At 40.9% G+C, this 26002-nt stretch overlaps 1 protein-coding gene across 3 annotated transcripts in view; it reads left to right on the top strand.

Moving 5' to 3' along the window:
* The window catches only part of Tjp2 (tight junction protein 2), a 111238-nt gene extending 91183 nt beyond the window's left edge, over window positions 1-20055 (top strand). For 2 of the 3 annotated variants that reach the window (XM_046459362.1, XM_046459361.2), the window contains exons 13-23: window positions 1092-1302; window positions 2350-2537; window positions 2992-3087; window positions 4110-4189; window positions 5418-5628; window positions 11901-12001; window positions 13141-13353; window positions 14679-14789; window positions 15931-16260; window positions 17519-17604; window positions 19078-20055. In XM_046459362.1, coding sequence (XP_046315318.1) covers window positions 1092-1302; window positions 2350-2537; window positions 2992-3087; window positions 4110-4189; window positions 5418-5628; window positions 11901-12001; window positions 13141-13353; window positions 14679-14789; window positions 15931-16260; window positions 17519-17604; window positions 19078-19246 — 1796 coding nt within the window. In that variant the 3' untranslated portion in view covers window positions 19247-20055. The remainder of the gene's footprint in view (window positions 1-1091; window positions 1303-2349; window positions 2538-2991; window positions 3088-4109; window positions 4190-5417; window positions 5629-11900; window positions 12002-13140; window positions 13354-14678; window positions 14790-15930; window positions 16261-17518; window positions 17605-19077) is intronic. The other variant, XM_046459363.2, reaches the window with a different exon arrangement.
* Window positions 20056-26002: the final 5947 nt, after the last annotated feature.

The following is a 26002-nucleotide window of genomic DNA, read 5'->3' as shown; positions in this document are numbered from 1 at the left end:
GGGGGAGGTGGGAAGGATGAAAGATGTGTCTTGGAGCCAGAATAGGAAAATACAGGAGTTAAAAAATTGAAATGGATCTTGACGCCTGATCCCAGAGTCACAGGTATATATGGAGAAAATTTGAGTGCTGCTTAACTTTGTACAAAAATGTTTCCTCCCCATCTACTGAAATAATTTCATTGGTATGTCAGTTTGGAATTAAACTTCTTTTCTGAACAGTGATAGGCCATTAAGTTTTGCCTGGAGTTATTACTGATTTTCCATATAACAGGTAACCAGAGCCACACCAGCTGTTGGCTCCCACCTTGACCAATGTGACAAGTTGCTTTGTCTTCTTGGGCCTGGTTGTCATCTGTGAAGTGGGGGGCCACCATAGTCTCTTCCCTGCCCATTTCAGAGGGTTGATTGACAACTGTATTAGTCAGGGTTTTCTAGAGAAACAACTCATGGGAGACATTGGAACCAGTAGCATTTATTATAAGAAATTGGCTCATAGGATCATGGAGGCTGGCATATCCCAAGATCTGCAGGGTGAATTAAAGATAGAGACCCAGCAGAGCCAGCTGGAAGGTCTAACCAGGACAGTATGGTTTCATTACAGAGGCAGGGGAGAGCTGAGTTCTCAGTTTGAAGGCCACCAAGAGAGAAGAGCAGTGCCCTCTTAACTTGAGGGTGGGTCTCATTTTTTGCTCTATTCAGGGCTTTAGCTGATTGGATAAGGCCCACCCACATTACTGAGGACAATATGCTTTATTCAGTCTATCCATTTAAATAATTACTCTCATCCCAAAATACCTTCCCTCTAGAAACATGTAGAAACACCCTCTAGAAACATTTGGAATAATGTTTTGACCAAATATCTGGGCATCCATAGCCCAGGTTATTTGAGACATAACATTAACCATCTCAGCAGCTCATGTAGTTGGTTATACATCCTTCCTGTTAGAGCTGTGATTCCTGTAGGCCCATGCACTGGGTTCACTGGATGCAGGGATGCAGGGAAGGTGACGTGGGTAATCAGAGATGGGAAAAACCAGAACTCAGGAAAGATCTTTAAAACAAATGCAGTAAACCATGCTTTTGCCTTTCAGTCTATAGAGACATCCTGGCTTGTGGAAGAGGGGATTCATTTTTTATAAGAAGCCACTTTGAATGTGAGAAGGAAACTCCACAGAGCCTGGCCTTTACCAGAGGGGAGGTCTTTCGAGTGGTAGATACCCTGTATGACGGCAAGCTGGGTCACTGGCTGGCCGTGAGGATCGGGAATGAATTGGAAAAAGGCTTGATCCCCAACAGAAGCAGGTACCTCACATTGCACATTTCCACACACCCCTTTAATGCCCCCCATCCCACCCCCCACAAGCCCATAGAATCCCTCCCTTCCTGTGTTAGTCAGCTTTCTGTCACTGTGACAAAAATGCCCGAGAAAAACAACTTCAAGGAGGAAAGATTTATTTTGGCTCATGATTTCAGAAGTTTCAGTCATTCAATTGACCCCATCACAATGGCCTTGAAGTGAGACAGAACATCATGGAGGGGAGCACGTGGTGGAGTAAAGCTGTCCACCTCTTGGCAGTTGGGAGAAAGGATGGGATTAGGGACAAGATACGACCCTTTAAGAACGTGCCCCAGTGACCTACTTTCTCTAACTAGGCCCCACTTCCTAAAGTTTTCCCCACTTCCCAGTAGTGCCACCAGCTTGTGACCAATCCTTCAGCACGAGCCTGTAGGGGACTTTCCAGGTCCAAACTATAAACCCCTCAAATGACCTCTCCCACATGACCTCATCTACTTGACATCATCTACTTGTTTTGAGAATGTGGCCTGGAACTGGAAATAGCCACCAGCCTGTTTGCAATGAGTGTCTTGCATCACTTGCTTGGTTGTTGGGCTTGACTGGGTTTAACAGTTTCCCAAAGAATGTCCACCGCCTTGCACAACATACGCAGGAGGGACTGAGTGGTTGTACTGTCTCTGGTCTCCTTCCTTGGGAGAGGCTATGTACCCCAGCGAATGCCTGTTAGTTGGTTCAGGGATCTAGGAAAGATGCCTGTATTTTAGTAGGAGTTCCAGTTGTATTTACTTACATACCAGGTGAGCCAAATTTAGTGTTTTTAATCACTGAGCTCCTTCTGGTGGGTTTCATTGAGAACCCTGCCCTTTTTTGGCCTCTGCGGGGAAATGAAGGTCCCCATGTCCTGTCCTCCCCCTTAGAAACATCTTCATTGTCAAGCTGAATCTTCTGTAATCCAAGTTATTAAGCAAAACTGACTAGATCTGGTTCATGACGTGCACATGTGCCACATGTCCTGGCTCTAGAGATTCATTTCCCATGCTTTCTTCTCTCAGAGCTGAACAGATGGCCAGTGTCCAGAATGCCCAGAGAGACAATGCTGGGGACAGGGCAGATTTTTGGAGAATGCGTGGCCAGAGATCTGGGGTGAAGAAGAACCTAAGGAAGAGTCGGGAAGACTTAACAGCTGCTGTGTCTGTTAGCACCAAGTTCCCAGCTTACGAGAGGGTCTTGCTGCGAGAAGGTGAGGAGGCCCCGTGGGGCCAAGAAGTGATCCACCTGGGCTCTGTGCTTGTTCTCCTTCACTTCCAGGCTGCAGTGGTGAAGTCCTAACTTACCTACATCACTTACACCAAAGGCAGGGTGTACAGTTGGAATCATACACTAACATGGAGCCTGACTTCCAAAATATTACTGTTCAGATTCCTCAGTGGAGGCAAGTTTGCACGACCAAAAAAAAAAAAAAACTTTTAATACCACCAGTCCAAAGTTTTTATATGTTACCCATAGAAACGTTTATCTTTAAAAATGGTGGGGATAGTGAAGTCACGTCCTTTAGAAAAGAACCGGGTTCAATTGTGGGTTCAATTTCTCTCATTTAATTAGGTTATTTTCAAAAGCCTATGTAATCCTTTTGCTTCTTACCTGAACAGTGAGGCACATGTGTTATTTTAATGGCCTGTCTTGTTTCATTTCAGCTGGTTTCAAGAGACCTGTGGTTTTATTCGGCCCCATAGCAGACATAGCAATGGAAAAGTTGGCCAACGAGTTACCTGACTTGTTCCAAACTGCTAGTAAGTCTATCAGTGATGTTTTCCAGAATTTTTATTTTGAAAAATTTCTAACATACATTAAAATCAAAAGAATAATGAACATTCTCATATCTTTCACCTGACCACTGATTGTTATAAACATTTTGCCACATACACTTTCTTTCCTCTATAACCTGTCCATGGAAACACACACACACACTCACTCACTCCCATACTTATCCTTCTGAACCATTTAGAAGTTTAGAACATTATAACACTTTATTTCTAAATTATATGCATGAATCTCCTAAGAACAGGCACATTCTTTTATGCAGTCACAATACCATTTCCATCTCAGTGGCCAAGAAATTGAACACTGATACAGTGATATTCAGGTTGAGAATCCCTAGTCTGAAAGTCTAAGATCCCAAATGCTCCAAAATCTGCAGCTTATTGAGCACGAACATGATGTCACAAGTTGAAGATCTCACATCTGACCTCCTGTGACAAATTACTAAAAATACTGCACAAAATTACCTTCAGTTTATGTGTAAAAGATGAAACAAATGAATTTTGGTTTTAGACCTGTATTCTATTTCCTATATATTTTTATTATGTATATATATGCAAATATTTAAAATCCCAAGCCCTTCTGGTTCCAAACATTTCTGAAAAGCAAAACTCAACCTGTATGTTATATATAGTCAATTTTTCATATTTCCTCAGTTGTCCCAATTATGTCCCACTTCCAAGGATCATGCATTACATTTGATTTTAATTTTAATTTTTTTTTGTGGTTTTTTTCTTTCTTTTTTTTTTTTTTAACCTTACTTGGAACATTGACAGTTTGAAGAGTCCAAACCAATTGTCTCATAGAGCATTCCCTATCAGATTGGCCTAACCATTTCCCCATGGTTATCTTTCTGATAAACAAGTATTAGGATCCTTCCCGCTGCATCATATGAGGAGACACTTAATGTCCGGTGTGTCCCATTGGTGTTGATGCTAGATTGGGACATTGATTGTCACTTATTTCTAAAATTAGCTCCACTTTGCTTTTGCAGAAACAGAACCTAAAGATGCAGGATCTGAGAAATCCAGTGGAGTAGTTCGGTTAAATACTGTGAGGCAAATTATTGAGCAGGTGAGAAAATTCACTGGAATGGCATGTTATGAGAAAGAATGGGATCATGGTTTGCTACAATCTCTTTTAGGATAAAAATCTAGTTTAATAATTATTAATCATTAATGGTAAAAGTTAATGTAAATGCAAGCTATTTCACTGTGAGGAAACCATTCATTATTTTGTGGCAATAATGATTTGTCTCTTCAGACTTCTCAGCATTATACCAAATAACCTGTGAAGAGTAGTCCCCATTTATCCAAGGGAGATGCCTTTGAGGGGCCCTTGTGGGCACCTGAAACCATGGATAGTGTCAAACTTTATATATGCTTTGTTTCTTCCTATACATTCATATCTATAATAAATTTTAATTTATAAATCAGGTACAGGCTGGGTGTGATGGTGCATCTATAATCCCAGTGGCTCAGGAGACTGAGGCAGGAGGATCCTAGTTCAAAGCCAGCTTCAGCAACTTAGTGAGAACCTGTCTCAAAGTGAAAAATAAAGAGGACTGGGGATGTGGTTAAGTACCCCTGGGTTCAATCCTTGATATTCAATAGACAGACAGACAGACAGATAGATAGATAGAAAGGAAGTAAGGAAGGAAGGACATGACTTGGTCAGGTGGCACATGCCTGTAATCCCAGCTACTTTCGAACCTGAGGCAGGAGGATCATAAGTTCAAGGCTAGCCCAGGCAATTTAGCGAGACTCTGTCTCAAAATAAAAAGGCCCAGGGATGTAGCTCAGTGGTAGAGTGCCCCTGAGTTCATTCCCCAGTACCACCAAAAGAAGAAAGAACGGGATACAGCAAGGGATTGATGACAATAATGTAACAAAAAATTCAAACAATTATAACAATATACTGTAATAAAGTTACCTGAATGTGGAGGGTCTCTGTCTCTGTCTGTCTGTCTCTCTCTCTCTCTCTCTCTCTCTCTCTCTCTCTCTCTCAATGCCTTATTATAATATACTCACCCTTGTTTTTACTTGCTCTTGACCTGGGGTAATTGAAACTGCAGAAAGTAAAACCCAAATAAGGGGTGGGAGGACTAGTATAATTTTTTTTACTAAAAGTTATAAACAATTGATAATATTAAAATGGACATAATGTGAAAGGAAATATTTTCTGCCTTTTGATTCCATTTTGCAGTTTTTACCTGAAATAGCTTTTACTTATTAAAACAAACTCTCTGATGCTGTGTTACTTGACATAACCACTTATGTGTAACTTCCCCCACCTGTAACAGGATAAGCACGCACTGCTGGATGTGACTCCTAAAGCGGTGGACCTGTTGAATTATACCCAGTGGTTCCCAATTGTGATATTCTTCAATCCAGACTCTAGACAGGGCGTCAAAGCCATGAGACAGAGGTTGAGTCCAGCATCCAACAAAAGTTCTCGGAAGTTATTTGATCAAGCCAATAAGCTCAAGAAAACTTGTGCACATCTTTTTACAGGTAAGTGAAGTTTAAACTCATCTATATTCAAAAGTCAGAAAGAGAATTTAAACAATGAAAGAAGTAAGAAAATAATCTGAATGTAGAGTTTGAAATTGTGCTTGTGACTCCTTCAAAAGTAGTTAACGATATCAGGTATACTAGGCCATGACATTCGTATATTTATAATACGAACTTATTTTGACTACTTGGATGATCAAAATGATCCGTGATGTGGTTGTCAGTGATCATTTTGAAGAGGTTCAGACTTTCATGGGGGAATACAAGGCTAGTTATCAAACTTACCTCACTGCCCAGCACCCACAGCTCTAGATTTTGTGTCATTGTTCTCTGCTGACCATCAATGCATAACTTACAAAGTGAGAAGAACTTGTCTTAATTATTTAAAAACGTCCCCCAGAAGAAATTTGAAGAATTTGGATATTGGATGATTTTAAGGATTTATTATTTTTCTTTTTTTAAGTGTGATAATGTGTGTTTGTATTTTTTTAGTATTTATTTTTTAGTTATAGGTGGACACAATATCTGTTTTTTATTTTTATGTGGTGCTGAGGATCGAACCCAGTGCCTCACGCATGCTAGGTGAGCGCTCTACCTCTGAGCCACAACCCCAGCCTGTGATTGTATTTTAAAAAAACAAAAGAATACTTATCTTTTAGAGATATATACTAAACAAAATACTTATGGATGATGTAGTAGAATGTCTAGAATTTGCTTCTGTAAACTTCAGGGAGGGGAGAAGATGGTATATAGATAAGACCAGACTGGCTAGGAATTGGTAGTCATGAAGTTGCTTGTTGTGTATATGAGTTCATTAAACTGTCCTTTGCTTTTGTGCATGTTTAGAATTTTCCATAACAGGATTTTTTTAAGTCCCCGAAATAAAGACCCATTGCAGCTATTACTCATGAAACTAAAATGGTCTAAAAATATGGCATATTTTAGTAACTAAATATATGTCTGTCTATATAAATGACTAGTTCTCTGAATATGGTATAATTAAAGAGTTTAAATGAGTTACATAAAATTTTTGGTCATGCAAGTGCTGTATTTTCTGGGAGCATCATGAGGATACTGCACAGATGTAATACCCATTCAATAATGATAGCTCTTTAGGGTTCAGTGCCAGTTATCATCAACCTTTGTCATATTTGGCATTTCTCTGATACTGAGGAGGAAGTGGGTTTGTAAGTGTGTGTGCACGCGCACACACACACATAAGCCTCTTGTTTTATTGTCACTTGGCTGCTTGTTAAAGATGCATCACTTTCACTCTGGTGAAAACTGACAGTTCAATGAAATGCACAGGAGGAAATGATCCATCATAAGCTAGATTGCTGGGCATTGTTGAGGTTGTGCTGTTAGCATGAGCATGCATATCTTTTCTGTCATTTTACAACCACTAGTAGTAGTTATTATTATTACTGTTTCCATAGCAGCAGGGAACAGTGGTCCGGCCTTTCTCTTTTTAGGCTAGAAGACAGGCCCAGTGATGTCTGCACAAAGATCCTGTGTAGAAGCCAAACACAGTGACATATGCATGTAGTCCCAACTATTCAGGAGACTGAGGCAGGAGACTTGTTTAGCAATTAAGAGTTTAGAAGAGTTACATAATTTTTTTGGTCATGCAATCCTGTATTCGAGGACAGCCTGGACAACTTAGATGATGTCTCAAAAACTGTACTCTCTAGTATCTGTAATGCTGTGTTAATACCACATGTACCTTATAGCACAGACATACTATTCCAATGCGAAAAAAGGATCATATACAGGTTGATTATTCCTTATCTAAAATGTTTACGATCAAAATGTTCTGGATTTGGGATTTTGGAGTATTTTCTTATACATAATGTGGTATCTTAGGGATGAGACCCAAGTCTAAACACAGAATTAATTTATGTTTTATGTATACTGTAGACATATAGTCTGAAGGGAATTTTATAACAATATTTTAAAGACTTTTTCCATGAAACAGAATTTCATGGTGTGGAGTTTTCTACTTGTGACATGGTTTGGGCTTTCTAAAAGTTTCAGATTTTGGAGCATTTCACGTTTTCGATGTTTAGAACAGCCAGTAATGCAACTCTTCCTTTTAACAGATAAGAAAACAAGCCTATGTCCTCATGAGTAATTAAAACCTGCTCCCACTTCATTTTTAACCCTGCCTTGAAGTCCACTGAATGGCTAGAAGCTTCCCTCAGACATTATAATTCTGGGTTCATGTGAGGATCTGAGAAATGAGGAAGGGTAATAATGGGTTATAGAAGAACCAGGCTGATGAAGGCTGGATGAAAAGGAGAGCAGGCTGAAGGAAGTAGCCAGGGACTGTAGGCACTCTCTTTTCTTAGCTTTGGGTCAGCTTTATTTTCTCTTTGAAGCACAGGCCACAATCAACTTCTGATTGAGCATTTGGGGGGGCCTCTGTGGATAGAGCATTTAGCAACCCCTCATTTAGCTCTACGACAAGATGTTTAAAGGCAGAGAGTATACATTATCCACTTCCATGTGTCTGAGACCAGCATCAGGCCTAGCAAACAGGCAGGGTACAAATGTGTGTAACATAGGTTAGAACCCCTTCTGGGCTGGGTATAGTGGAGCACGCCTGTAATCCCAGTGGCTCGGGAGGCTTAGGCAAGAGGATCGTGAGTTCAAAGCCAGCCTCAGCAAAAGCAAGGTACTAAGCAACTCAGCGAGACCCTATCTCTAATAAAATACAAAATAGGGCTAGGGATGTTGCTCAGTGGTTGAGTCCCCCTGATTTCAATCCCTAGCAAACCCACCCAAACCAAACCAAACTAATCAACCAAACAACAACAACAACAAAACCCCAAAGAACTCCCCTGGCACACCAGGTCATTTCTTGTGTAAGCTAGACAGGAAGTTGAGAGCCAGAGGTTGAAGTGTAAACACTGGGCATTGAGTTTCTTCTAGAACTTTGAAGGGACCTAATCCCAATATGAATTGCCAGTCTATTACATAGAATCATCTTAAGTGCTGCAGCGTGCCGCACAACTTTGGCCAGCAAGCCCCATTTTCTGTCCAGTGGTCTTTGATAATTTTCTTCCAGACTTCCAAGTTTGACTCCTCAAAGCCGAACAATGTCCTCACCAAGCCCTGTGTTCCTACCCCACCCCCTAATCAGTCTGACATCTTGGGACTTACTGGTATGTGCCATGACCAGAAATACTGGTTTTCAAACCTAAACAGCAGAATCTTAGGCAGAATTAATATTTGTGGTTTTTTTATGATTTTAAATTTAGGGTATTTTTATGAATTAATAAATGAGAATAATAAAGGTTGCTGTGAAGAACCCAGCACTTTGAAGTCAAGCTTTATGTTTCATGTAGTCTCATTAAGTTCAATATCCTATTTTCCCCCTTTCTACGTAGTAACAAGAAAACCCTCTTTTCTAAATATGAGTATTTAGTAATGGCAATATTAAATGTCTTTCCTTATAATCTCGAGATAGTCCCAGTTAAACAAGAAACACTTCGTTCTGAGATTTGCCCAAAACCAAGTTGACTTCTCATAGTAAGTTGTTACACTTGCCTTCCCTTCTCAATTTATATATTTAGAAGTGATATATATTGTTATGTCCTCTAATAATATATGAGATAAAATGCATTTACATGTACATGTTACAAGAATTATTTTTAAAAAAATGAAGTTTGAATTACATGTGTTCTTAGGGTCTTCAAAGTGCTGAGTTCATAGTTGGAAGACCACTGAAGTGGAATTATGGACTTAGAAACCCACCCTCCATGTTAAGTTGTGGCCTTGTGAAGCACTGTGGGATAGTCTAGCTGTTTGGTCAGCTTTCTAGGCTTCAGTAATGTGAATTTGAATAGTTTAGTCCTGGGACTTGGGAGGTGCTGAACAAATACGACTGATTATTATGAGTGATATATATTACTTTACACTTATTTATCTTTCATCATATTGTAAAGAACAAATCTCTATACCTTTATTTTGTCTTTAAAAAAGCTTGGGAGAAAAGTGAATCTTGTACCAGCCGAGAAAATGCAAACTGCAGTAGATGATTGTCAGTTTCCCCAGGGAGTGCAGAGTCTGTTGACCACAGGAAGCAGACAAGGATGACAAGCTGTGCTCTTAGCAAGCACTTTGCTGTTGCTTGCCCACTTCGCACTTCAGTGTTGACATGGCCACGGGAATAGCTTTATTGAGATATAACTTACATATCAGTGTCCCCATTTACAGTATCCACTTCATGGTTTTTTATATATATTCAGAGTTGTGCAGCCACCAGCACAATCACTTTTAGAGTGTTTTCATAACCTCAAAAAGATCGTTTGTGCCCAATTAGTAATCACTCCCAATTTCTCCCCAATCCAGCACCGTGTTACCCTTTGCTGCTGCTCTTCGTGCTTTCAGCCTCCCTTTCTGGGGTTGGGATAGCACAGACCACACTCACAGCAGGCATGGATGCTCTTGGAGTCCTGGTGTTTCCAGCCCAGGGAGTGGCTGAGTGATGATGCTTTGAGAATTTTACTTTCTTACTTTGAAAGCTATGAAGGCTTGTAACAGGTCAAAGTTAGACATTATCAACTTGGATGGGTATTACCTTTGTATGTGGCCCAGGAAATTCCCTACTGGGAAGCTCTTCTTTTTTTGTTCTGTACATTTGACTATTAATATGAACTCAGTAAGAGGTTTTGTGACTTCATTCATTTTATCAAGGGGCATGAACATATTTTCTGCATTTCTTAAGTGGCCTTATCAACTTTAGATTTTCTTTCCTTTTTTTATATAGAAGTTAAGTTTTAGATTTTCTTTATGATAAATACATACTGTACTTGTAACCAGATCACCCCAACAGAGAGCTTAACATTCTTTTTACACTGAGTGCAAGTCACTTATTTTGTCTCTGGGGTGCACAATCTCACTTCTGTATATAAGTGCATTGCATCATATTTTAGCGATAAGCACACTAATCTTTGTGAAGTACCATGATAAGGACACAAAAATCCATGGCATCAAGGTTAATTTTCATTGGGTTGCCTGATGGATCGGTTTGTTCTAATGTTGTAAATAATTAATAACCAAGGAAATTGTAAGCTCATTCAGGATTTTCCAAGGTCAGTGTTGAAACTTCTTAAATGAAAAAAAACTATATGTTACTCTGAAGGAAACTTAAAGTTGCTCACATAGTTGCTTAATGGTTCTTTGGGGCTTTAGAAGTGATATATATTGTTATGTCCTCTAATAAAAAGCCATGGCAGTTTTTTTTTTTTAATTCCAATTTACCTGCAGTCTGATAATTTTAGACACAATTTAATCTATTATTTTGGACCACTTTACTTGTCTGGTTTATCTCTAGTACATATGGTAAAGAGCAACTGCATATGTTGCACTTTGTTAGCATTTTATATATGCTCTAAATTTGTGTCTTCCAATGGGCTGTGTGGTGTGTTGGCTAAGACCATAGGCTCCAAGGACAAACTTCTGAGTCTGTGTCCAGTTTCCTTTCTTATTTGAAGTGAAACCTTGGGTGAGTTAATTTCACAACTGTGCCTTGGTTTCTCATTAGTCTTGACAGCAATACCTCCCTCATAGAGTTTATGTACTTAGAATAGTTTCTGGCTGACCCAGAGTAAGTGCTATTATGTGAGGTATATTTTGTTCTGAATATAAAAAGATTCATTCTTTGAATATATACCAGCCAAGCTTGGTTTATGTATTTGTATATTCTAAAAGTGTTGACAACTCTCAAAATGATATAAGTGTTCCTAATACTTAGTATATTAGTGTTTATTTTTCTTATTTATCATATTCATATCTGTGTAATTTCTTCTTTTTTAATTTTTGAGTCCAGGTCTTGCTAAGTTGCTGAGGCTGGCCTTGATCTTAGAATCCACCAGCCTCAGTCTGCCCGTCACTGCGATTATAGGCGTGTGCCACTGTGTCCCACAGTGATCTTTAAAATATAATTTTATTTGTTTTAGACTTGCTGTGCTGCTGAAAATGTATTGTTTTAAAAATAGAATTTTTAAAGGTAGCATTTCTAAAGAATAGATATTCTGGAAATAAACCCATTATTAGTTTTATAACACCTGCCTGTAATGTAAGTTGTAACAACTAGGTGGTTAATAGCTTAAATTATATTCAACTAAAAGGATTTACATAGGCTTTTTGAATTTACCAGAGTTTTATATTCAAATATGACAGAAAGACATATGAATTATGTTAGAGAGCTTCTTGAAAAAACATTACTCTGGAAATTGATGTAAATCTTTTTGTTTACATTTATATAGCTATAATCAACCTCAGTTCAGCCAATGATAGCTGGTTTGGCAGCTTGAAGGACACCATTCAGCATCAGCAAGGAGAAGCAGTTTGGGTCTCTGAAGGAAAGGTATGTGGCCTAGACGTGCTGCTGTGAGGTGAGAGTTCGTGTTCTGAATCTTCCTCAAGAGGGCAGTGAATGTAGTAATACCATGGCCAAAGTGATTCCAATATGTGTTTTCCTCAAGTCTGAAATCTTACAAACTTTCCAACAAAGTAACAAATGGTGTTTTGTTTCGTTTTTAATGCAGAATGTGATGTATGTGGCCCTACATTCACTCCCCTTTTACTTTTAATGTAGTAACTAGTATTGTATTTCAAGTACACTAATCAGAGCTTACAAGATCTTGTGCTGAGCTCCAAAGCTTACTAAGACATGGGAAACTTACAGTGGAGATGAGAGGCAAGGTTGAGGACCATGGAGAACATGATTAAAAATTAATACCCAAAGAAAAGCTAATGGAATTAGAATTATTTGCTTAGAAAAGAGGTTGGTAGAGAATGGGCCATAGTTCTAGGACTCTGAATAGGTGATATTAAAGTGCTAGGCCTCTAAAATTGAGTAGCATCTCCTCCATAGATAGAGTTTATGCACGGCTGTGCTACAGAGAAAGATTGTAGAACCTGCGATCCCCTTCATTCTGGGAGTGTTTGGTGCTAGCGTCCTGTACTTCAGCTGAATTGAGGTAGTTTGTGAGCCTTTCTAGTGATGATTTTGTTGCAGAATTGATTAAGTCTTGTACTTTGGGAACTGGATGGTTAGTCTAGGTATCTATCTATAAGCATCTTCCAGGTGCTTATACTCTGCAAGGCTCCCTGGGGAGGACAAGTCTCACAGGGATCTGAGAATCTTGTAGATGAGTGGAGATGCTTGTGCATTTATGACTAAGGGACAGACACCAGGAGAAAAGGCTGAGTGAAGCTGGATTACGGAAGAAAAGCACAACCACCAGAGGAAGTGTGGCTCAGTTGTGGATGGATGGTAGCAAGGATAGGCTGGAGGGTTCCTAAGTGGAGTCCCTGAACCACACTTGACATCGTGACAACATTGAGTCAGAGCCAAGTGATTTCAGGAAAATAAAGGAACCCTCCCCATCTAGGGTGTATCAAGGTTTCAGACACATGGCCATGTCCCTGGGAGTTTCCTTGAGTCCACACTCCCAAGAGCCACATCAGACCCCACTGACCCTCCAAAACAAATTCCTCTAGATGGAAGGGATGGATGATGACCCTGAAGACCGCATGTCCTACTTAACCGCCATGGGCGCGGATTATCTGAGTTGCGACAGCCGCCTCATCAGTGACTTTGAAGACACGGACGGCGAAGGAGGTGCCTACACTGACAATGAGCTGGATGAGCCAGCTGAGGAGCCGCTGGTGTCTTCCATCACCCGCTCCTCTGAGCCGGTGCAGCACGAGGAGGTGAGGCGAGGCTGGCACCGGGCTCCAAGGCCACGGGCAGGAAAGGAGAGTCTTGCATTGTCTCACTTGAATTCTTCTGGACACCTGTTAACTCAGGTGCTGTGGAAGGTATTCCTAAGGGTTGGAGCAGACTGCCAGGGAGTTTCACTCAGAGTCAGCACCTGTATCATTGTGGCTGCAATCCCTGGTAAAGTGGGACCCAAAAGTGCCATCAGCAGAGGTTGAGTGTTCAGTGCTTGTCACACCCCTGCCCTCGGTTGTGATGGATAAATGGAATGGCTTTATGTGCCAGCTGTTTAAATTATAAGTTGAATATTCTTTTTAAAATACGGTATTGCTGTACTTACTTGTAACCTTTGATTAGGTCTCTCTCTCTTTGTACTCTTAGGAGCCCTTGCTTTTCTTCTCCACTCTGCCTTTAACCTTCTAATCTTGTCAGAGCTCCTGAGTGTTTCCATATCAGTTTCCTTCTCTTTTCTATTTCAATTTTTAATTGCAATTATGATCAATTATACATCTAATTATATGTACCATGCAACCAGTATCCAGTGATTTGACAGCTTACGTGGTCCTAGAAATTACGTAGGCATTAATTTAGGACCAGAGCAATTATTAGTTGCACTTTAGAGAATATCAGAATAATGATCTTTGTAGACAAGGTTACCCAAATATATTTGGATAATTATTGCTATAAACTTCCCTTTAGCAATTTAATTCATTCTAATGAATGACACTTTTCTTTATGAAATAGAATTATTAAAAAAAAATAAGTTGAAGGGGGAGAAAAACTCATACCACCATGACAATAAAAAATTTATATATTGCTAGACAAGTTGTAAATAGTAACTTCTGGCTGGGTGCAATGGCACACACCTATAATCCTAGTGGCTTTGGAGGCTGAGGCAGGAGGATCACAAGTTCAAAGCTAGCCTCAGCAACTTAGTGAGGCCCTAAGCAACTCAGCGAGATCCTGTCTCAAAATAAAAAATTAATAAATTTACAAAAAGAATAAAAGAATAACTTCTGAATATCTACAGATATAAATGAACAAATGCTTTAGTAACGTTAATAGTTATTGATGACACACTAGATGTTAGGAGGTTTTTTTTTTGGTAATTGTACTTCAAAGGCAGAGTCTACTACACTGGATGCAGCCAGCATCATAAATGTGTCTTAAGCTCATAGGAGGGTACCCAGTATCTATCTGCTTTTTCAGTAAAAAGCTCTGGCTCACACTTTTATTTCTGAACTCCAGCAAAGCAGACGAGTGCTCTCTGCTCTCTGCTTGGATGTTCTTGTTGTGAATGCACGTTTATGTTTTGTAGAGCATAAGGAAACCCAGTCCAGAGCCACGAGCTCAGACGAGGAGGGCTGCTAGCAGAGATCAACTTAGGGACAGTAGCCCGCCCCCGGCATTCAAACCTGAGCCGCCCAAGGTACGTGGCTGGGAAGCCCAGGCTGGGGACCAAGAGGAAGCAGGTGTTCCCAGACCCCCTGGATAGCCAGAGAGGAGCACACACAATGAGATGGTGTTGGATTATGGGTTTGACTCACTGTGTTCTCTTTTAGAGAGAGTATTCTGTGGGCTGTTGGGTGAACCCAAAAATTAGGGAAAGGCCAAAAAAAAAAAAGGGGGGGGGGAAACTGCGTTAAGAGGGTATACAATTCTAGAACTCTTGAAGTTTTTGTTTGTGAAGGAAGAACAAATTTGACAAATGCTGCATGCCCAGAATCACCAGTCTCAGAATCTCTGTTTTTCTTTTTTCTGTCCAATTAAAGTTTTCTGCCCACAATCTGATTTGGATGTATCAGAAAATCCTTCCTGGCGATTTGCTAAAGAAAACAATCATTACCATTGTTTAGAATGCCTCTCACTATGAGAGCAACTTAACTGATTTGTTTAATAAATTGTCATCAAGAACAGAATCAACCTAGAGGCATAGAAGCATACAGCATACAATTCTTTACCCCTGGTTGGAATCAAAGCTTTTCCTTACCCTGCAATAAAAGTTTCTCTATTTAATTCAAAAATATAGATGAGAAGAAAACGCTAATTGATGGTGCAAGCTGAGAAGAGCAATTAGTGACCTCATACAGCGTATCAGTGAACATTTGCAAGGAGGGCTAGAAGCAAAGTATGAAGGAGAAGTGGCTGTCAGCATGGTGTGCTGCCCTCCTGGCTCCACACCCCAGTCTCTTTCACCCCTGGCTGGCACAGGTCTTGCCTTCCAGTCATGGCATGCACACACAATGCAAATTGACCTCAGAAACCCACTCCCAAAGTTGACTTGTTCAGAGGTCTTCTCCAACATTCTGGTATCCTGTGGTACAAAATTATTAAAGGTTTATTCTGTGTGTAGCAAGGGATATCCTCCCAGCCCTTTCTGACAACCTGAGGTAGGGCTCAGGATGCCCAACCAGTGGCTGTTTGCCCTGCCATATTTGATCTCTCATTTGAATGGTATTTGTTGACCACCCTTGGAAACTGATCAGGAAATGGAGTGTATTAAATCACTAATATAGATTTGAAAATAAACTAAAAGCCCAAGGTAAAAACATGTCATTAACTTTTTGCAGGCCAGAACCCAGAACAGGGAAGAATCCTACGACTTCTCTAAAAACCAGGAATACAAGTTAAACCCCTCTACCATGGCTGGTAATGAAATTCCAGGGGTATCTACCAAAGGTTGTCCTCCCCCTGTTGCAGCAAAACCTGCCTATGGAAGATCTGTCCTGAAGCCCTCCACTCCTGTCCCTCCCCCTGAGGGTGAGGAGGTTGGGGAGAGCAGTGAGGAGCAAGACAACACTCCCAGATCAGTCCTGGGCAAAGTCAAAATATTTGAGAAGATGGATCACAAGGCAAGATTGCAGAGAATGCAAGAGCTCCAAGAAGCACAGAATGCAAGGGTAATTTGGTGGGGGCAGGGTGCTAATAGTTTTTAAACCACTAGAGGATCCGGGTATGTCAACAATAAGTTGTAAGTAGGTTTGATTTCAGTATAACGGTGCACAGTTCTTTTTCCACTGCCAGGAACATGACAGGGATGTTCAGTGCTATGTGTGTTGCTTCTGGTTTGCCAGCTGTTGGCACATCCTTTTTTTTCTTCCAGTCAAGAAGCCTGATAGTTTAGGTGAATAAGATTCTGCAGTTCAAACTTCATACTTCTGTTCTTCATGCCTTGTATTGGGTTCTGGAATGGGGGAGTACAACAAGAGAATCAGGACCTCCCAGAAGTAACTTTATTTAATTAGACCGTTTGTGATGTTTATTGGGTAACTGAGTCTGCATTTGCTCCCAGATTTGCCAGAGAATCAGTCCTACCTCTACAATAGGTTCTAAAATGAAAAGGCCTATTGATTGTACTTTCTGAGCCATTTGAACTTCCGTATTGTCTGCATATATGACCTTGCAATGTCAAAGAAGAATTTCAGTGGAGCCAGGCATGGTGTCGCATACCTGTGGTCCCAGCCACTTAGGAGGCTGAGGCATCACTTGAGCTCAGGAGTTTGAGACCAGCCTGGGCAACAGTGAGACACTGTCTGAAAAGAAAGAAAAGAAAAAAAGACTTAAGTAAAAGTCCACAATGTGTAATCTGCCCAGCAGATGAAGTTTTCATCATTGAAGTCTGTCACAAGAGCATTTAAACATTTTTCATATTATTTTCCTTATTGTGATAAAATATACTTAACATACAATTTACCATTTCAACTCTTTTTAAGCATATAGTTCAGTGGCATTAAATATATTCATTGTACAACCATTACCACCGGGCATCTCCAAAATATGTTCATTCTCCCCAAGTAAAACTGTACCAATCAAACAGTGACCCCCATTCTCTGTTCCCCGAGCCTTGACAACCACCATTCTCCTTTTTGTCTCTGAATTTTATAATTTAAGAACCTCAGATAAGTGGATCATAAATATTTGGGATTGGCTTATTTCATTCAATGCCCTCAAGTTTCCTCCATGTTGTCGCATGTTGACAGGGCTTCATTTCTCTTAAATGTCTTTCTTATTTGACATGTACACGTAACTATGGAAACTGGAGTTCTGTGGGTGAAGAAGTAGGATATGAGGCAGCCTTGGGGCCAGCAAGAAACCAGCCAGGTGAATTGCTCAGTGGTTCATTTTTTCATTCTTATTCTTTTTTCCTAATTGCCACAGATTGAAATTGCTCAGAAGCATCCTGATATCTATGCAGTTCCAATTAAAACGTACAAGCCAGATGCCAGCCTGCCCCAGCACACAAGGTAAGAGTCACTCACTCAGAAACAAAGATCTTAAGGAGGGAGCTTCTCAACCCTTTGACTTGAAGGAAGAATTTTCTTTACCCAGATTTCAGAACAAGAGGATTCCCTTCAACCCTTGTCCAACTGTTTATCTTGCCTATATATATATATATATATATATATATATATATATATATATATATATATATATTGTACCAAGGATTGAACTCAGGAGTACTTAATCACTAAGCTGCATTCCCAGCCCCCCCCCCCCCCTTTTTTTTTTCCTTTTTGGTACCAGGGATTGAACTCAGGGACACTCAACCACTGAGCTACATCCCCAGCCCTATTTTGTATTTTATTTAGAAACAGAGTCTCACTGAGTTGCTTAGCCGCCTCACCATTGCCGAGTCTGGCTTTGAACTCGAGAGCCTCCCGAGCTGCTGTGATTACAGGTGTGCACCACAGTGCCTGACTATCCCCAGCCCTTTTTATGTTTTATTTTGAGACAGGGTATTGCTAAGTTGTCCAAGGCCTTGGTAAGTTGCTGAGGCTGGCTTTGAACTTGCAATCCTCCTGCCCCTGCCTCCCAACCTTCTGGGATTATAGGCCTGCACCTGTAATTGTACATCAATTGTAACTGTAAAGATTATGGTCAAGAATTCATGATAATTTTCCTTGTGTGCCTGGTAGCTTTTGACACTTTGGAGCACAATTTTGTTAAATTGTGTCAGGATAGCACAGGAGCAAAATTCCTAGGGCTTCGCCCTTTTCTGTCACTTAACTGTTTTGTGCCTCTTAGTCAAGCTTCTTAATTCCTTTGCATCACGCAGCAAAATCAGGCCACTTATGCCAAACTGGGTCTGAAGGGACTGTGACAAGCAATTGACCAGTGTTGCTAAGATGCTTCCTATTTAAAATGCTCACAGGCACTAGGGATCACCACAGTGTCTTCTTGTTGAGGTTTTATACTGGATCATTTCCTACTTCCAAGGATAGGGGGAAAAAAATCACATTTTTCATGGCCATTTTGATTGGAAGCTAGAGTCTAGTTTTATGGCAATAGAAAGCTAGAGGGACATTTCTTCTTTAGCAATTAGATGGTAACGTGGCCAGGTTGCTTCTGGTAACTGAGGGGACTTGGTGCCTGACATTGACAGAGACTCTCTGTGCTAGGTGAGGCTGGGGTAGGGTGAGGAAGGTACCCTGTCTTTATCCAGTGGGGCAGCCTTAGGTCAGGGAGCACCCAGCAGATGCTCCTCATTCATTGTCCAAGTGGGCCACGGCCTTGACCTTGACCTAACCCTTTCTCTGTCCTCACCACTCTGTGGACCTGGAGTGGAGCCAGAAGTGCCCTGGTTGATGGGCAGAGTGCTCAGAAGTCAGTAAGTGATCTGCCTTGGATGCTTGCCGGCTGCACTCAAGCTTCACCTCTGCCTGCAGCCAGAGGGCATGGGCGTGCCTGGGAGGTATGTAACACCCTCACTTTGTCAGTTCCAGACCCCCTGAGCCACAGAAGGGTCCCTCCAGACACTATCAGGATGCCAGAGGAAGTTATGGCAGTGAAGCGGAGGAGGAAGAGGAGTATCGCCAACAGCTGGCGGAGCACTCCAAGCGCGGTTACTATGGCCAGCCTGCCCGGTACCGGGACACGGAATTGTAGGTGTCTGTCAAAGCAAAGACTCTTCTGGGCCTGCAGCCACCTCCAACGGGCACGCCTGCGAGGCCACCGGGTTGCATCTTTTCCAGTTAACACACACCTTGGAGGTGTGGTGGTAACGGAGCTCCTGCTTCCCATTTGAACCCAGGTTCGCTGTCTGGGACTGGGTAGAGGAGTTTATTATGGCTTTTTGCTCAGAATTAAGAGGAACATTACAGTACGATACTGTTACTTGCTTCAGTGGACCAACATCTGTATTAATCCTGTCTTGTGTATTTTTAATATGTATATTAAGAAGCAATAATTATTTTTTCTCATTTATAGTTGCCTTTAAGGACTGCTTCACTGTGAGGCAGACCTGGGAAAAGGAATAAAAAATACTGTTGGACTCAAACTACTTTCAAAGAAGTATTTTATTACAACTCTCTAAGTGCCTTTGATGAGAAGAAGTGTCTTAAACTTTCCTCCTTTTGAAGCTTTATGCAAAGCCGTAATGGACTAAAATTGTATTTTCACTAAATTTTTGTACCAGTTTAATAGCTGGTTTTTGCTATGCTGTGTCATCTTTTCAAGGCATTCATCTTTATAATACTTTTCATAAATTCTGACTGTACATATAATAGCTGTACTTGGTAGTATGTCTGTAAGTGCTAAATAGCTTGAAGACCAAGAAGTTGGTATGGAAATATTTTGTTTCAAACCATGTGTTCCACAAAAGCAGATACTTGAGAAAAGATTATTTTATTTCCACAAGTTTGTGTATTGGCAGCAGTTTTATAATTTAATAAAAAGGAATACATTACAATCAATAATCTGCTTTGTGGTGAATTTCTACTCTCTTTCATTCTTTTTACAGTGTTAGGAATCCAACCCAGGTTTTGCACATGCTAAGCACATACTCTACCACTAAGCCACACTCCAGTCTTCCTACTTTTAAGCATAACTTTTATCTATCTATCTATCTATCTATTTATTTTTTGGGTAGTAGGGATTGAACCCAGGGGCAGCCAACTACTGAGCCATATCCCCAGCCCTATTTTGTATTTTTATTTAGAAACAATCTCATTGAGTTGCTTAGCACCTTGCCGTTGCTGAGGCTGGCTTTGAACTAGCGCTCTTCTTTCTCAGCCTTCTGAGCTGCTGGGATTAGAGGTGTGTGCCACTACGCCAGGCAACTTTTATTTTAATTATTTATCATGCATGTGAGAACATGTTCCTTACTGAATGTTGAGATGTGGAGACAACTTGTGAAAAAGGAAAAATTACCCGTAATCCCACCTGCTGGGTCTTTTGATGCCTTTCCTTCATGTCTGTGGTCTGTGTGTGACAGTTGAGTATGTACTATATCTGCAGTTGTTTCCTACTTTTTCTGTTTAACGTTCTCTCAAGAACATTTCTCTCAGATACTTAAAATTCCATGTGAACATGATTAAACAACTGCAGAATGATCTATCCCTTGACCACTTAGTAAGTGAACAGTTCCGTTATTATTGACTGAATTATTTCCATTTTTTTTTTGTCTCTTTTACATGAAATGTTCCTCTATGTATATAACCCTTATTTTTGTATATCAGTGACCGGCATTTTAGTCCTTTTCTGAAAGTACATTCTCAGAAGTACAATTACTGAATGAAAATTTAGGAACATTTTTAAGGCTTTGTTTTTTGCAGTATTGGGGATTGCACCCAGGGCTTTGCATGTGCTAGGCAAGTTCTCTACCACTGAGCTAAGCCCCAGCTGAGGCTTAGGGCTCTTGATATTTATTGCCAAATTGCTTCCTCAAAAAGTTACATCATTCATTTTCTACATTCATTCTTGAAATACTAAAATAAGTTTAAAAGTTACACAAGACACTTTAGGAATTTAGGCTTATACGAATCAAAAGTAGATTGAATTTGAGAAAAAAGCCTTGGTTCTATTAAGGGTTTTTAAGATATGAATGGATGCAGAGTCCTTAATCCTGTGTTTTGGTAGAGTTCGAAATTCAGTTGACTCATAATTTGAGTTGGACGGTCAACATGTCCTTGCTTGGGTCTCTGTCAATCTGGGTGCTCTAACTCTTAAACCATTTCTGAATTTCTGAGAAGTACTCAAAGCATTAACTAAAAAATTAACATATTCCATAAATAAAATCCACCTGTGAGTAGGAGAAATGTACACTGGTTAAATATATGATGATCTAGTTTACTTTTGTCCTGTAAATACAGAAATGAGCCCTTTGCAAACACTGGAAGGGTGGATAGGGACATCTTAGAAGCTGGCTGCTTGTTTTTAGATGGGTTCAATGATGCAGACAGGCAGGGCTTCTGGTCCCAATAACATTCAGTAGTGTGTCCAATGACCAACAGTGCCTCCCCCTGCCTTTTTGAAGATTCATATCCTGCTTTGTTCTGGGAAGGATTTGAAGCTGCTAAAATATGCTGGAGTAAAATGAAAAAAAAAAAAAGATGCTGCTAGGCAAATAAGGAGGAAAGACTATTGGAACAGGGAAGAGAAAGCCATTTGCAAGGGGATAGTCACTGTGTGCTCTCAGGTCTGCAGCTCTTTGGAACATGAGATGGAACTGAGCACACGATTTCCATAAATGTCAGGGAGGGAATTTTCTGTCCATTTTTATTTTGTGGCATCTCATGGGGCAACAGCATATTGCCAGGATGATTTTGGATGTCTGTGTCTTACCATGTTCTTTTATATAGGGCAGTAGCACAATTCCAAGGGTCACACAGTAAGTTTTGGAGAGAGGACCAGAAATGACAGAGTAGAAGCATCACTCTGCCATCTGGCTTTATGCAGACATCCATTCTGGAGTATCTAGGAACAATGATTCCAGAATAGGAATGTGACAAGCATCATGCTCCAAGGTAAACATGTTCATCTTTGGGAGAAATGCATTTGCTATTGGGGGAAGGGCATTTTACATTCACAGATCATGGAGGAAAATGCAAAACTAAAATGCATTTGTAGGAATAAAGCACAAGACTTAATTGAAATTTTGCACTATCCTCTTGTCTTTAGGTCACATCCTTTAGTTTCTCTCTACACTCCAGATAGCTGTCATACCTCATAAGGAGTATGCTCAGCTTCTTCTGCCAAAGAGACATGCTGCATGGCTAGTGGCCCATCTCTAAGCCCACTGGTTCTTTCAACTATGACTTGGATAGGAGGTTTGGGAGAGATGATAATTTGGGTCACTAACCCCAAGACCAGGTTTAGCATATAAGTGGTTTTTGTGGAAGTGCAGAAAACTTCAGCAGGAGACTGGAACTTACTCTCACCAAGAAAAGCTGGTGGTAGTTTAAAATAACTACGCACAAAGTGGGTGGATTGGGCTATTTTTATCAATAGTCTCCAACCTTGTCTGAGGGCTACTGTGTCTGTGTGTGTGTTGATGGAGAACAGGATGTCCCCAAACTCCTCCCCCCCCCACCCCCGCAAAGAAGTGCAGAGACTTTCGAGCAACCAAAGCCACTGTTGTGGTTGCAGAGACTGTCATGTGAAAGGGTGGAGCCCCTGAGGACCTGGTACCGACCTCATGGAGATTTGTGATAGAATTTTGCTCTGTTGTGGTTTGGATGTGAGGTGTCCCTCAAAAACTCACATGTGAGACAATGTGAGAATTCAGAGGGGAAATGTGAGAGTCGTAACCCAATCAGTGAATTAATTCCCTGATGGGATTAACTGAGTGGTGACTGGAGGCAGGTGTGGCTGGAGGAGGTGGGCATTGGGGGCATGGCTTTGGGGTATATATTTGTATCTGGCAAGTGGAGACCCCTCCCTTTGCTTTCTGATCTTCATGTTAGCTGCTTCCCTCTGACACACACTTCTGCCATGATGTTTTGCCTCACTTTGAGCCCTGAGGAATGGAGCTGGCCTTTGATAGACCTCTGAAACTGTGAGCCCTCCAGTAAACCTTTCCTCCTCTACAATTTTTCTGGTCAAGTCTTTCAGTCACGGCAATGAAAAAGCAGATTAAAACATGCTTCTAAGTTGGTTATACTGGTGTATGCCTGTAATCACAGCAGCTTGAAAGGCTGAGGCAGGAGGACGACAAGTTCAAAGCCAGCCTCAGCAATTTAGTGAGGGCCTAAGCAACTTAGGAAGACCCTGTCTCTCAACATTTAAGAAAAAAGGGCTAGGGATGTGGCTTAGTGGTTAAGTGCCCCTGGGTTCAATCTCGGGTACCAAATAAAATAAGAGCCAGGTAGGTAGATGGGTGACAGCTATTCCAGAATGACATCAAGTTCCACCATTTGGCACTTTTACTTCTGAAAAAAGTTCTTTAGGGACAGTCCCTTCAAGAAATTACCTCTGACTAGAGAGACAGGGGACACATGTTCTTCTCCCTCTCTCCAGCTAGGGTCATTTTATTTGTTCTAACATTCTGATCCAGTAAAATTCTGATCCCTTAAAGATGGGTTAATTGCTGCAGGATACAGACAATATGGAGATGGAGGATCCTCAGAGAGAGAACCGTGTATCCAAATGAATAATGCATTTGGGGAGGAATATATAAAAACCAGTTCACAGGAGGGTATCCGTCTTCCTTTGCTTCTAAGTCTCTGCCCTTAAAGTGGCAGCTTTAAGATAGGAGTTAAAAGTTTAAACTTTTCATTAAACCCCCAGAAATGCCAGCAGACACAACAGCTTTTCATTAGGGCCCCGCTGAACTGTGTTCTAGGGAAACAATTGCACAGGGTCCCATTCCAAGGAAGCTTCTTGGGTGAAAGATATGCAAGCAACCAAAGCCACCGTTGTGGTTGGAGATCTGCTAAACCAGTCATATGTTGTCACAAGGCCCATCTCAATGGTCCATGGAGAGGCTTTAGACATTAGGGACTAGGTTGGGCTTACCGGAGAGTCAGCCATGGACCATCACCAGAAACAGCAGCATCCTGCAGAGGCTGAGAGTGAAGGGAAGGTCCAGTGCCAAGGAGGTGAGGCACTCTCCCTCGGCTGCCTCCTGACAACCTGAGAGGTTTCCTAGTTTCAAACCTAGAGGTTTCTTGGTATCCAAGAAACCAAGACTTCTTGGGTACAAGAGTTTCCTGGAAGGGCTTCCTTCCCATTGTCAACTCTACAGGCAGAAAGGAAGTCAGTCACCAAAAAGGATCGTAGCTTTTTTGGGGAAGGAAGGGGACCCATCTTAAACCACAAGTAGATGGGAGACAGTCTGGAGTACCCAACAGTGACAGAATCCTGCTGTGTCCCCTGGCAGGAGAAGGTTACGCATTGCCCAGTCTTCTAACAGCATCAGCCCAATAGTGAAGCAAGAGGGCTCTTTCCCAGGGATGGCATTCCACAGCCTGGATTGGTTCATCCTCTTATGGCTCTAAAATACAAGAGCTATGTCCACTGAAGACCTGGAACTAAAGAACACTGAGGCTCCTGACTAAGGCCTGCGGGTTTATCAATCTGAAAGAATTACTGGAAGCCAGGGTGCCCACAGCAAGGAAAAAGAGGACCCAAGATATGACAAGGCTAGAGGATTTTCTGTTCTGTTCTGTACAATGTCTTTGGATGGGCTGGGAGAGACATTAAAAGAACTGTCCCTACAGAGAGTGAAGAAGGAAAAGCTTTCAGATCTGTCCAGGGGGGTTCTCCAGAGAAACAGAACCAACAGGTTGTGATTTACTGAGAAAAAGAGATTTATTTTGAAGCATGGATGTACAAAATTGTGTAAGTTTGCTCAGTCCAACATCCACAGATAGTCCTGCAGGCCAGAGACCCAGGGGAAGGTTTGTGGTCCAAAGGCAGTCTGCAGGCAGAATTCCTGCTAGTGAGGGGCAGGTCTGCTATTCTTTTTTTTTTTTTTTTTTTAATATTTTTTGTTGTCAATGGATCTTTATTTATATGCAATGCTGAAAATTGAACTCAGTGCCTCACACATGTTAGGAAAGCACTCTGCCACTGAGCTACAACCCCAGTCCCAGGTCTGCTATTCTATTCAGGCCTTCAACTGCTTGGATGTGAGAAGCCACATTGTGAGGGCAATCTTCTTCACTCAAAACTCACCAATTTAAATGTTAATCTCAAAAAAAAAAAAAGTTAATCTCATTTAAAAAAAAAACAGGGTCGGGGGTGCGGTGGCTTCAAGAAACATCCAGAATAAAGTTTGACCATATATTGGGTATTGTGGGTTCAACCAAGTTGGCACCTAAAATGAATCATCATACTACACCATCCCTGGTGCCATGGGGGCCACCTCTGTAGCCTTACTTCTTGTCCAGTGTTAAAGTGTGAATGAAGGAATGAGCCAGAAGAATGGAGAATTATTTATAAATGTCTTCACAAATGGATAGATTTTATGACTTATTTATATGTCCTACATGGGCATACATTATATATTTATATTTTGCTTAGAGAAGAGCAAAATTAATTTTAATTAGTAAAAATACCTTAAGGAGATAAAAATGAAGGAGATTCAAATGATGGTTGAAATCCCACAAAAAAATTGACATTTGAAAATATTCAGCAAAATAAATGAGATGTAAAATAAATGGCTGAGTGGCAAATAATAAATATGTTTGTGTATATATAAAGAGAAAAATAAAACATCTTATTTCCAGCTCTCCCTTTATTTTACATCTCATTTATATGCAGTCAGTGGTCATGCACTGTGTCTGGGGGAGTGGTTGCTGGATCCCCCGAAGAGGGCAAAGTTATTGTATTAAGTGATGTGTTTTCATATCACCCCACACATCCTCCCATATACTTTAAATCATCTCTAGGTTACAATACCTACTACATTGTAAATGCTAT

This window comes from Marmota monax, unplaced genomic scaffold, assembly GCF_021218885.2.
Source record: "Marmota monax isolate L192 unplaced genomic scaffold, Marmota_monax_Labrador192_F-V1.1 WCK01_AAM20220418_F8-fsc00059, whole genome shotgun sequence".
Taxonomy (NCBI): Eukaryota; Metazoa; Chordata; class Mammalia; order Rodentia; family Sciuridae; genus Marmota; species Marmota monax.
The sequence above is the reverse complement of the archived record's forward strand: the minus strand, read 5'-3'. Positions and strand labels throughout refer to the sequence as shown.